The following is a 12,872-nucleotide window of genomic DNA, read 5'->3' as shown; positions in this document are numbered from 1 at the left end:
GACTAGCATCTTTGAAGAAAGCTATAAAAGTAATTTTATAGCAAAAAATATGAGGTTATTATTTGTCTATAATAGGATTTAATTAGTTGCAACTATCATTAATTATATTTAATAGAAGTTATAATAAGACTTTAAATATTTTTTTTTGAAAAAGAGACGATGAGTTAGTAGATGCACTAGAACATCTTCACTAGGTGGACACCCCTTTAGCGTCATCACCAATATTCTCGCTTCATTGATAATAATAGCTTATCGATGTTAAAAAATATTTTTATATATTAACGGGACATCTCCCATCAATCTTCCAATGTTAAAAATCCTTTTTATAGCATTTATACACATTTTACATATTTTTTTAGGAATAACTTTTATAGCTTTAACAAATGCTATTGTTGCATCTTTTATTGCTTCTCAATTATGTTTTATGTTGCTTTGTGTTTTTTTACCTTTGCCTTGCTTCGCATTAAAAGTGAAATAAAAAAGAATATTTATGATCCAAGCAATTAAAATGTGTATATCTAATAAGCATTCAAACAAGATTCACACACACATATATATGATGCAAAATAAGAGATATTTAATGAACACATATATCATTTGGAGATCATGAACAAAAATGTAAACTTGCTCAATAACACACAATTGTTATACTCATTGAATTTGATAAAACATAAAACAAAATCCAAATTGCCAAAACAAATATTAAGCAACCCCTTTCTTATTTTCTTTCCCTTTTTAAATTTTATAAATCCCAATAATGGTCTATTTAAGACAATACTTTTCATAAAATTGCATGAATTCAGTACACTTCTCAACCCTAAACAAGCCCAAAGTAATTGAAATAAGAACATGCATGGATTACATTTTATTGGCTTCAAAATATAGATGATCAACACACACACATTGCAAAGCAAAAAAACAACACAAAAGCAAATTCCAAATAGCTGCATACACATATATATAGCAGCTGCTATGCATTATTTAGTACATAGGATAAGTTTTATAATTTCAATAATTAATACTTCTTGGTCTTGAATCAGAGATCTTCTTGCTCTGTGGAAAAGGTGTAGTTATAGCAATTGCTTCCGATATAAATCCCATCATCAAAGTGTTGAATTACAACTTTGCCATTGGTTAGAACATCTCTTTGAGTGTAGGAATATGGAATATCACAAAATCCTTTAGTGGCTAACACTTTGGCTATAACTTTAGTGTAAGGTGGTACTGTGACTTGGTGTTCAACTTCCCTTCTAGACTTAGTTTCTTTCGTTTCACCCCATGTATATTCCTCTTTGAACTCAGCTGATACTTCTACTTCTTGACTTGATAGCTCTGGATTTCCTGATTCAATTGACATTTTCATCCCTAACTTCATCCCCACCGAGTTCGTCCATGTCGACGACTTCGTATCGTCGTACCGAAGCTTCAGTTTTTGCAGCTCTGGTTCGCTGTTTCTGTTCACCATCTGTACGTATGTGTTCGAATTTGGATTCTTAAAAATCTCACATTTGATAATAACTTAGTCTTTTTCTTTTTGGAAAGCTGTTTTTTCTTTAACTTCATTATCATGGTTTTCATTATTCCTAACTGAAACATCTAAATTAATTCTCAGTCAAAATTTGAAATCAGTCTTTAAAAAGCATATTGGGGTTTGTTGGGCACAATCATACCAATAATACTAATGCACTAGTTTTGGTGCTTGGCTGAAAGCACTAATAAGTTGGGTTATCACTCACGAAATTCTCGTGTTGCATCTCTTTTTATAAAAGGGCCGGTTCAATAGATAAAATTGGATAAACATTTATTTGGTGCAAATTGTAAAAGTAACATTTTTATGTTTTTTTAGTTTATTCAAAACTGAATTTTAGATTATTAAACATATATATGAAAAAGTTTTCATGGATTAGTTTATTTTTAAAAATTGTGTTGATTTTTAAAAACCCATTAAAAAAAAATAGAACACAAAACATAGTTTTAAAAAACAATAAAATAAAAGAAGAAAGAGTTACCAAAGGGAGTCTAAGTTACTAGACTAACCTCTTTAGATACCATAGTCATGGGTGTCTCGTCGTAGAACCGAGCATCTAAGACTCGAAAATTGACATCATAAATGGTCCTAGAAATGACAAGTTCTTCAATTTGTAGCTTAGCTTCAGCACTGATGCTGTCCATAGAAGCATTCAGACAATTATCCTTCCCCTCTATACTCAGCCTCTTGCAAAACTTATCATTGCCTCTGTTTCGAAGCGCTACGCCATGGCCATCGCCAAGCCGAACAGGCCAGAACAGAGTATTCGGATCATCAAAATTGCTTTCACTAGCTTTCACGTGAATCCAATTAGGATCACGAATCCAAAATTTTTCCAAATAATCATTTTTAATCCTTACATGTCCATCGGATGTGGTGAAGATTTGGTTTCCCACTCTTGGATCTCCCACATCCGATCCTGAAAACTCTAAATATTTGGTCCCTGAAGAATGGACTTTGAGATAATGTCCATTGTCGCCTTTAAATGCTACATGTTTTGGAAGGACGAATAAGGTGGACCAATCGACTATTGTTAAGAGATCTGACTCATCATATTCGAATCCCTTGCTGCCGGCGAATAGAGCGTCTTGGAACTGCCTTGTGTTGTGTTGTCGTAGCTGAATGTAACGGTTGAGTTGTACGTGTTTGAAACGGAAGACGTTTTGATCGTGGTTGTATATCGGTTCGAACAGTGTCGATGAGAATTTTGTTTTGTCTTCGTTGGGTTCGTTCGCTGTTGCAACAATGTATTTGGATTTCTCAGACCAACGAACCCAATATTTGTTGTTGTAACAACATCTGAAAAGGAAATTTATTTCAGAACTATGTCACATACCATTTATGAACGACTAAAAAAAATACAAGTCACGTTCTAAGTTATACTTATCTTATTATTTAATGAGCATAATGTTGAACTCATGTCATCAATAACTTCAACAGATTAGAAAAACAAGAGTTCATGAGAAATATTTAGAGAACGATAGATATAATGCAACACACACCTGACATGAACAAGACCTTTGTTAGATTTCTCTTTAGCTTTTTCAACCTCAAACTTAGCGAATGGGCTCACGACATGAGTTCCAGAGAACTTGAGAAACCCATGCATGGTCTTATCGTCGTTAATGTAACGAAGATAACGACCATTTTGCCTCGATTTGAGAGTGAAGTATTTAGGCACTGTGTTCAATTGGCTTTCTTCCTCCATAACTTAACTATATGTTTTTCTCTCTCTCTTTCCTGTGCTGATTCTTTCGGTTTTGTTGAGGAAGGGTTGCTTTGCTTATAGTCGAGGAAGGGTTTGCTTTGCTTATATAATTGAGATGTGGAGAGAGAAGTTTTGAGGTATTCTTTTGTGATAAGATATTTTTGGAGCTCTATGAATTATTGAAGGGAGGAAATGGACAAAGAGGAATTAATTAATGACACTGGAAAAGATGATCGAGTGAGCAATAGTCATATAGTAATAGTAATAGATCCAAATTTGCAAGCATCATGAAGTCAAAAAATGAATGAAAAGTAATCCAAACTTTTTATCATTATTCAATAATTGAAAGGTAAAAATGGGATTTTTTATTTTAATGAAGAGGAAGTTAATGAAGACAACAATGCTTCACTCCATAAAATACTTTCTTAAAATTTTAAATATTTTTGTAAATAATTTGGCCCATTTTTCTTACTTTAAAATAAAAAGAAAGCTGAGAAAAGATTTGTACTAAATTAATTAAAAAGGATGAAATAATGGACAAACTTACTTGGAAAAATAGAATAAAATAAAAGAGACAAATGTGTGGCTTCATTCTAGCCATACAAAATTAAAAGTTAATTAGTTTGAAACACAATTTAATTAATTTAGTCCTCAAATTGTATTTTGTAATAATTTTGTCTATGTTATTCATTAAGATTTGTAACTAACAATTTAATCCCCCCATAAAAAAACTATCAACTCATTTACTGATGTAAACTTTGTAGACTTATTAATATATATTCTTATGAGTTGTAAAGGTTGTTTGGGTGAATGCTTAATCTTCTTTATTTGTGAGAATGGTATTCCTTAATTAATATATATCACCCTGGGGTTAGTTGTGAGCTTTCCACGAATGCCTTACAGCGCCACGACACTGTCAAGGCAGTGACACTTTCAAGAGATCAGTTCAAAGGCTATAGTGGAGAGGGTAGAGAGAGAGGTTTTCCAATTGAGGGCAATGGCAGAGAGAAGATCATATTATAGTAGCTGGGTTTTGTCATTTGTGGAGACACAGAACTTTGAAGCCCAAAATTTTGAAGTTCATTTCTATTGCTTTACCTATATTATCATTGATTAAATTTGGAGGCCCAATTCAAGTCAAAGTATACCTAAAATCACTACAGTTTTTAGTATTTAATGTTACACTTCTGTAATTTTCATTGATTCTTCAAGACATGTATTAGAATGATTTAAAATTCACAAAAGTGATTATAACCATTTTCGAATCACTTTCAAACCTGCACTCGATACCCTGAAAGTTTTATGTTGGTACAAATAGAATAGAAAAAATTAACATTTCAGCATGCTGGGGCATTCCATATCTTAGTGTGTTTTTCTGGAAAATTTTACATTTGTAGCAGGAAGGTCCAAAAGTGGGTAAAGACTTGAGAATAGAGCAAAGCTATATATGAGGATCTTGAAGACCAATTTGAAGCAGATGAAAAGTTTTTTTTTTATGCCATTATTCAGCTCAAGGAATCAAACTCAACCCATTGAATTATCTATAACATATACATTCACTCAAACTTGATACACCTTTTGCTAGCTAAGGAATAATCTCCTAATTAGGTTGTCAATTATTTCATTGTTTTGGCTGAGGGCTATCATCAATCCAACTTGAACTATAGCATGCTGGAGCTTTTCTTCTTTGTTCTAGGAATACAAAGCTGGTAGTCTTTTGAACTTAGATCATATAGCCAACAAAAATATGTTTCTCACTTTTTTCATCAAGCTTATTCCAGCTTTTGATCAGGTATATGCGCATAAGCCATACATCCAAATACTCTCAAATGAGCAATGGATGATTTCTTCCCGTCCATGATTGTTGAGAAGTTTTGTTCCACAAAGCTTCTAGTAAGGGAACGATTTGAGTACATTGCACATTCAACAACCCTGTGCCCAAAATTCTTTTGGCATCTTCTTTCTCTTCAACATTCTTCGACTCATGTTAACTATTGTTTGAATATTCTTCCTCTCAACGACACCATTTTGTTGAGGAGTGGAACTATCATAAGTCGACAAATTTCATTTTCTGCGCAAAACGTTTTGAATTCATTTGAAGTGAATTCACCTCCCCTGTCTGATCTCAAAGCTTTTTATGTAATAACAACTTTCTTTTTTAGCAAGGGCTTTAAATCTCTTCAACATGTCAAGTACTTGTGGTTTCTCCTTGACAAAATAAATCCAAGTTTTTTTAGCTAAAATCATCAATAAATAATAAGAAATAATTATTCTTACCAAAAGAACTTGGTTTGATCAGTCCACAAAGATCAATGTGAACTAACTCGAGTGGTCTCCTTGCCCTCGATGATGATGATTCTTGTGGAAAAATTTTTCTTGATTGTTTGCCATAACGGCAACCTTCACAAAATTGGTTTGGATGTTTGACATATGGCAATCCTTTCACCATGTCCTTCCTCACTAACAGTCTCAAGTCATCAAAGTGTAAATGTTCAAGTCTGAAGTGCCAAATCCAATTTGGATCTTTCAAACACAACTTTAAACATTATTTAGCAACATCATATTGAATGTTCAATAAAAACATTCTATTTTGTCATTTTCACTTTAGCAATCACATTGTCATGATTATCTCTTATCAAAAGACTATAATCCTTTATCAAATATTATAGTCTTTCTCTAAAAGTTATCCAAAACTCAAAATATTGCTCTCATATTAGACACATAATAAACATTAGAGACAAACTCATGCTTTCCATTCTTCAAATGGATCAAAATTTTACTTTTTTCTTTAACGGGAATTTTTGTGGCATCACCAAATACAATATCGCCACCAATAGATTCATCAAGCTCCACAAACATTGATTTGCCTGATTGCTTGCACCACTATCGAGATACTATGCATTGTTTCCACCCCTTTACATGCTAGAAGCAATGATGAATTACCACTTTCTTCATCTTTCTCAACATAATTTGCATTTTCTTCAACTACTCTATATATGCATTCCCATGAATAATGGTCAAATTTATGACAATTATAACATTCAAGCTGTCTTTTGTCATACCTCCTGTCATTATTTCATCTTTCTCCATTTGATCTCAAATAATATTGTCTTCCATGACCCTTTGATGAATTTGAGTTTGACTTAGTCTCGTCAAATTTTCTTTAACTATAGTTTCCTTGACCACAACCTCTGAAATCACCACATCCACGATTACCACCACGTCCTTGATCTCGATTGCCTTTTTCTAGGTTGTCTTCCTTGTCTTTTAAATTCAACTTTGACTGAAAAAGTTTCTCAGTCGTACGCCTTGTTCTTCTAAGAAGCTTCTCTTCACGAGCTTGTAAAGAACCCATAAGTTGATCAATGGACATTGTACTCAAATCCTTTGATTCTTCAATAGCTACAATGATGAAATTGAATTTTTCATCCAAAGAGAGCGAAGTATCTTTTCTACTACTTGATCATCGCTTATTGTCTCACCCAATCTTTTCATTTCATTTACTACTGCTAGCAATCTTGAAGTATAATCTGAAACCAATTTAGACTCCTTCATATGCCATTCATAATCACCTCTCAATTTTTGAACATCAACCTTCTTGACTTGATTTACTTCTTTATACGTACTCTCCCAAATTTCTCATGCTTGATGTGCAGTAGTTGCTCTAAAAATTTTCTCAAAATTTGAATCATCTATGGCTTGATGGATGATGGTGAGAGCATTTTTATCTCTTTTCTATGTATTTTGTAAATTTTCTCATTGAGCTTGACTTAAAACCGTATCACTTTCTGGTTCTTCATAACCATTATTAACAGTGTCCCACACATCTTGTGAACCAAGTAAACTTTCATTCTAATACACCAGGTGCTATAATTTTCTTTCGTAAGTCGAGGTACTTGGAGGGGAACTAAATTATTGTTTGCCATTTGAAAAAAAAAAAAAATTATACTACAAACTCAAGCTCTGATACCACTTTGTTGGAACCGCGTGATAAACACCCGAAATAGATAATCACCAAATAGAATATTTTGAGAGGAAATAAAACACACTTATTAGAAGACTTTAACTTTTTTTGTGTGTATTCTACTTCTCACTTGGATTATATAGAATTATAATATTTCAATCCTATTTATATGATTGTCATGAGCATAACTTATACCACAAATTAGACACAACAATTTAAAACTTACCCTTAAATAAATATGAAACTCTTACTAAATTAACTCTAACGTTTTAACTAACTCTATTAAATCAATTTACATCTAACTTATTTATGTAATGTGATGAGAATGGTATTCCTTAATTAATATATATCACCGTGGGGTTAGTTGTGAGCTTTTCACGAAAAGGCACCATTCTGCCTTACAGCGCCACGCCACTGTCAAGGCAGTAGAGATCAGTTCAAAGGCTATAGTGGAGAGGGTAGAGAGAGGCTTTCCAATTGAGGGCAATAACACAGAGGAGATATTATAGTAGTTGGGTTTTGTCATTTGTGGAGATAGAACTTGGAGCCCAAAATTTTGAAGTCCATTTCTATTGCTTTACCTATATTATCATTGGTTAAATTTGGAGGCCCAATTCAAGTCAAAGTATACCTAAAATCACTACAATTTTTAGTATTTAATTTTACACTTCGGTTTTCATTGATTCTTCAAGACATGTATTAGAATGCTTTAAAATTCACAAAAGTGATCATCTATTTTCGAATCACTTTCAAACCTCCCATAAAAGGATAGCGTGCCCGATACCGATACCTGATACCCTGAAAGTTTTATGTTGGTACAAATAGAATAGAAAATTAACATTTCAGCAGGCTGGGGCATTCCATATCTTAGTGTGTTTTTCTGGAAAAATTTACATTTGTAGCAGGAAGGTCCAAAAGTGGTTAAAGACTTGTGAATAGAGCAAAGCTATACACGAGGATCTTGAAGACCAATTTGAAGCAGATGACAAGCTCTTTTTTTTATGCCATTATTCAGCTCAAGGAATCAAACTAAAACCATTAAATTATCCGTAACATATACTTTCACTCAAACTTGATGCAATTTTGCTAGCTAGGGAATCTCCCAATTGGGTTGTCCATTATTTCATTGTTTTGGCTGAGGGATATCATCAATTCAACTTACATTATATAGCATGCTGGAGCTTTTAATTTAGTAAGGAAAAAACCATTTGGGTCCATATAAGTGTGGAGTCTTGGACCTATACTTAAGACCATGTGTTCCGCGCACTTGTAAACGTAAAGGATCCATAGGAATAAGAAAATGTGGTATCCCACTTCTTAAGCTTTGTGGAATTCAAGTTATGCTCAATCATATTCCTGCCGTTGGAGCAATCAATTTGATTACCATGGATTATATTATGTGGATTAGTAACACCTAGCTCGTATGCCTCTTTTGTGTTAACATTCAAGTTTCCCCTTTCTCTCACTTAGACGTCATATGATAAACCAATATCAATGTTGTTTGTATTTGCTAATACCAAATAACAATATCATAACCATTACCAATATTGAATATTATATTAATGTCGATTATTCGTACAGTGAAGGAAATGAGTTATGGACAGTCAGTGTGTATATAGTTTGCTAATTGAATAATGTTTGTTCTAATACCGTATATATGTTAATTGAGCTATGTTATCTATTTTGCAAAATTGGAATACACAATTATTGAAACATAGCCATTATCGTCTGAGCTGTGTTATCCTTTTCCAATTTGACCAATTTAACCTAAAGGCTAAGAGATCCACCATTTATGATCCTAAGGTTTCTACACATGTTTGATTGAGTTGAGAGTAAATAATTGGAGTGTATTATTACTTGTCCCCATACTTTATCTTCCTTTTTCTTCAAAAATATCTCCAAAAAAGAGGACAAATTACACCTCAAATAATTATTTATGTAAGCAAAGTGAGAGGTGAAAAGCTACTTCTCATCATCCTATATAAATTAGTTCCTCTTCAATGGAGCTTCAGTTGTACCACAACATTTAGTAAGAGAAGAGAAGAGGGAAGAAGAAAAACAAAATAGAAAGAAAAAAGATGAATCTTTTCAAAGGATTGGGAAAAGCTGGGACTGACATTTTGGGAGGAGCTGTGAAAGGAGCAGGAAAGGCTGTTGAAACAGTGGGGAATGCGGCTGAGAAGGCGCCTGTCGTTGGTGGCATTGGAACTGTCGTGGAGGGCACCGGAAAGGCTATAGAAAATGTTGGTAAGGCGACTGAGAATTTGGGTGAAAAAGTATTTGAAAACAAAGAAAAGAAGCCGAAAAAGGATCTTAAAGATACTATATTGGACCAAATTAATGAAGATTATTATGGTGATGACTTCCATTTTGACCAAGGCGATTCAAAAGAAAGCGAAAAAGCCCCTGACGATATATTGAAGATGCTTAATGATGAAATGGCACGAGAACGTGGTGAAGAAGACAAAGCCGATGAGATAGATGAAGCAGAGAAAGAGTTGATGAAGAGTGATATAAACGATGCAAACTATGAAGAAGTGGAAGAAGATGAAGAATCAGGAAAGGTAATCCCAAAGAACTTCTCCCTCAAATGCGTCCGCAACAACAAATACCTTCGGTATATAAGCGAAAGTGAAAACACGGATGGACTTCTTCGATACTCCAGCAAGAACATTGTTGGCCCGTATTCGAAGTTTGCCATCCGCTCATCAAAAACTAAGCCAGGTTTCTTCCACATAAGGTGCTGTTACAACAACAAATTCTGGGTTCGTTTATCCGAAAACTCTGACTATATTGCAGCCATTGCCAATGAAGAAGAAGATGATACATCAAAATGGTCGAGCACTTTGTTCGAACCGATTTTTGTATCGGAGAAACCTGGACTCTGTTACATTCGTCATGTTCAACTCAACGCCTTCCTTTGCATAGCTGAAGGAGCTCCTTTTCCTTATAACGATTGTTTAGTTGCAAGAGTAGAAGATATATCAACTATTGATGAGAATCTTGCCCTCTCAGCCGTCATGGATTGGGACTCCATATTCATACTACCAAGATATGTAGCTTTCAAAGGAAACAACGACAAATATCTAGAACCATCTGAAAAATACCTCAAATTCTCGGGTTCTAGCTCGGAGGAACCTGCCGTTGTGTTTCAGATAATATCCATGCAAGATGGATATGTTCGTATCAAACATGTGAGTTCAGGTAAGTATTGGATTCGCGATCCAAATTGGATATGGTGTCAATCGATCGACACTGAAAACGACGACCCCAACACTTTATTTTGGCCTGTGAAAGTTGATAACAATATTGTGGCTTTTCGTAACAAAGCAAACAACCATTTTTGCGAGAGCTTGACAACCGAAGGCAAGACCGACTGCCTTAATGCGGCTGTTGCAACGATAACAGAAACCGCACGTTTGGAAGTAACAGAGATTGTTGTTGCAAGAAGCATAGAAGATGTTGACTATCGTGTTAATGATGCAAGGGTTTATGGCAACAAGACTCTCACGGTGTCAAAAGGGGTTGCGATTAACAACACGAAAGTCGTTGATAAAGTAAGTTTGAAGTTGAGGTATGAGAAGAAGGTGGAAAGAACATGGAGTTCTTCAGTGTCGTCGACTTTTGGAGTTGCTACTAGGTTTAATTCCAAGATTCCAACGGTTGGAAGTCTGAAGTTTGAGCTTTCATTGGAGGTTTCGGGGGAAAAGACAAGGGAAGAAACGGAGAAGGAAAAATCATTCGTGGAGTCAGGAGAGGAGATAAAGATACCGGCAATGTCGAAGGTGAAGTTTAGTGCAGTAGTAAAACAAGCTTGTTGTGATATTCCTTTCTCCTACACTCGAAGGGACACTTTGAAAGATGGGAGACAAGTGACACATCGTTTGGACGATGGGATTTTTAGAGGTGTTACAACTTATGATTATAAAATTGAGACTGAAAAAGTAGAATCATTGTGATTTAGCGTTTCATGATGTGTGAAGAATAATATTATTGTGTGTGCTGTTGGTTTAATTTGATGTGTTAATTTAGCTTCACTTTGTGTGTTTGTATGTGTGAGGAAGGAGTTAGACTGTGATTTTGATGTTGTTATGCCAAGGATAAATCAAAGGGGAGGGGAGGGGTCAAAGAATAAAAGGTATGTGTTTGTTTTTACTTGCGAATGTTGAGTTTGGAAATAATCTTGTACTAAATAAACCATATTTCTATTACTAATAAGATCTATAAAAGAATAACCATGTTTATGTTTATGTGGATGGAGAAATATGTTAAATGCAAATTACAAAGTACCACAAACTTTTTTTGGTAGTGCAAGGGAGAAATAATTCATAAAGTATAAGCAAAGACAGTTATGTATGTTGTATGAAACTAAATGCATGGAGTCACATGAGAAGACTTAGCTTTTATATCTCTTGTAGTTGAAACAAAAAATATAATGGTATTTTCATTCTCTTTGCAAAGAACCAAGTAACATAAACCAGAAAAATAGAAAGTAGGGTTCCATGCATCGTGTTCAACACCATTACCATCTCCTTATGGACCATTTGGTTGGAGAGAAATCACATAATCTTCAATGGACATGAAATATCGAACAACATAAAAGCTCTTACTGAATTTTGAAGCAATAGAGCGAAACTCTTTTTTGAACACAATGTTTTTTTTTTCAAAAAAAGATACGATTGAATCAGTATGTGCACCTGTACATCTCCACTAGGTGGACACCCTCATCATGCTTGTTTCGTTTATCTGTAACAATAAATTACAGGAAGCAAGACAAATACAAAAAGGGTCAAAGAGAAGCCCAATCAACGATCCAACTATACAAATCTAAACAAAAGCATTGAGATTTAAAGCAATGGTTCGATCTACTTGTCCACAAACCGATAAACGCCTTTATGTCTTCCCAAAGTTCAGAAGGTGGTTTTTCCTTCTCGTTGAAAGTTCTATTATTTCTTTTATGAATACAATGCTAGTACACAATTGCTTTAAATATACATGCTTTTGTATAATGTTGGATTTGTTGGGCTTTTCTAATCTAGCCCTCTACTTTCTGACCCATGCTTCGATTGTTTGATTTTAATGTAGCAATGATAACGAGTATGCTAAGGGAATATCCATCTAGTAGAGATATTCAGATGTCCCTACCGACCATGAATTCTTTTTTTAAAAAAGAAAAAACACAGGCCACTAAAATGGACAATATATAACATATAACCTATAATTTGTTAGGAGAGTTTCATCCAAACCTCTCATCAAGAGTTGTGGGGAGGTTTATTGGATGAAAATTATATAAATAAGTTATAGAAAATCAATGAACCAAATATGCTTTTGCTTGAGATTTTTTTATGGTTCAAAAACAACAAAAATAAATTAAAAAACTTACAACTTATAACAAAATTTTGGATCATATTAATGATAAAAATCAATATATTTTTATCATATCACTTATAGAAACATATCATTCTGTGTTAAACATCTAACATTTTGGTACATTGTTATAAATATTGTCAAATTTGCTAATATTTTTGACAATTCACCCAAAATTGAATTGCTTTAAATTAATCTATACATTTTCAAGTGAAGTTAGACCTTAGCTTATATAAATGTATCAACTTAACTCATTCTATTGTGTTTTACTTTAACACACACCTAATAGTTTATGGTATAATTAT

General features: G+C 33.8%; 1 protein-coding gene across 1 annotated transcript; it reads right to left on the bottom strand.

The window, feature by feature from the left end:
• Window positions 1-760: 760 nt before the first annotated feature.
• LOC101212067 lies at window positions 761-3,328 on the bottom strand. Its single transcript, XM_004140550.3, has 3 exons — window positions 3,031-3,328; window positions 2,038-2,827; window positions 761-1,465 (listed from the first exon to the last, which is right to left on the bottom strand). Exons 1-3 carry the CDS (start codon window positions 3,234-3,236, stop codon window positions 1,037-1,039), a joined length of 1,425 nt encoding a protein of 474 aa, XP_004140598.3. The 5' UTR covers window positions 3,237-3,328; the 3' UTR covers window positions 761-1,036.
• Window positions 3,329-12,872: the final 9,544 nt, after the last annotated feature.

Source organism: Cucumis sativus, chromosome 6 (assembly GCF_000004075.3).
Source record: "Cucumis sativus cultivar 9930 chromosome 6, Cucumber_9930_V3, whole genome shotgun sequence".
In the NCBI taxonomy this organism is placed as follows: Eukaryota; Viridiplantae; Streptophyta; class Magnoliopsida; order Cucurbitales; family Cucurbitaceae; genus Cucumis; species Cucumis sativus.
Note: the sequence above shows the minus strand (reverse complement) of the source record. Positions and strands in the feature narration are given on the sequence as shown.

Bases quoted from the DNA above. Each gene is read 5' to 3' on its own strand.
- LOC101212067 (XM_004140550.3), bottom strand. From the start codon at position 3,236: ATGGAGGAAGAAAGCCAATTGAACACAGTGCCTAAATACTTCACTCTC. The intron at 2,828-3,030 runs GTGTGTGTTGCA...TTTCCTTTTCAG, and splicing joins AAAGGTCTTGTTCATGTCAG to ATGTTGTTACAACAACAAAT. The intron at 1,466-2,037 runs GTTAGTCTAGTA...ACATACGTACAG, and splicing joins TGACTATGGTATCTAAAGAG to ATGGTGAACAGAAACAGCGA.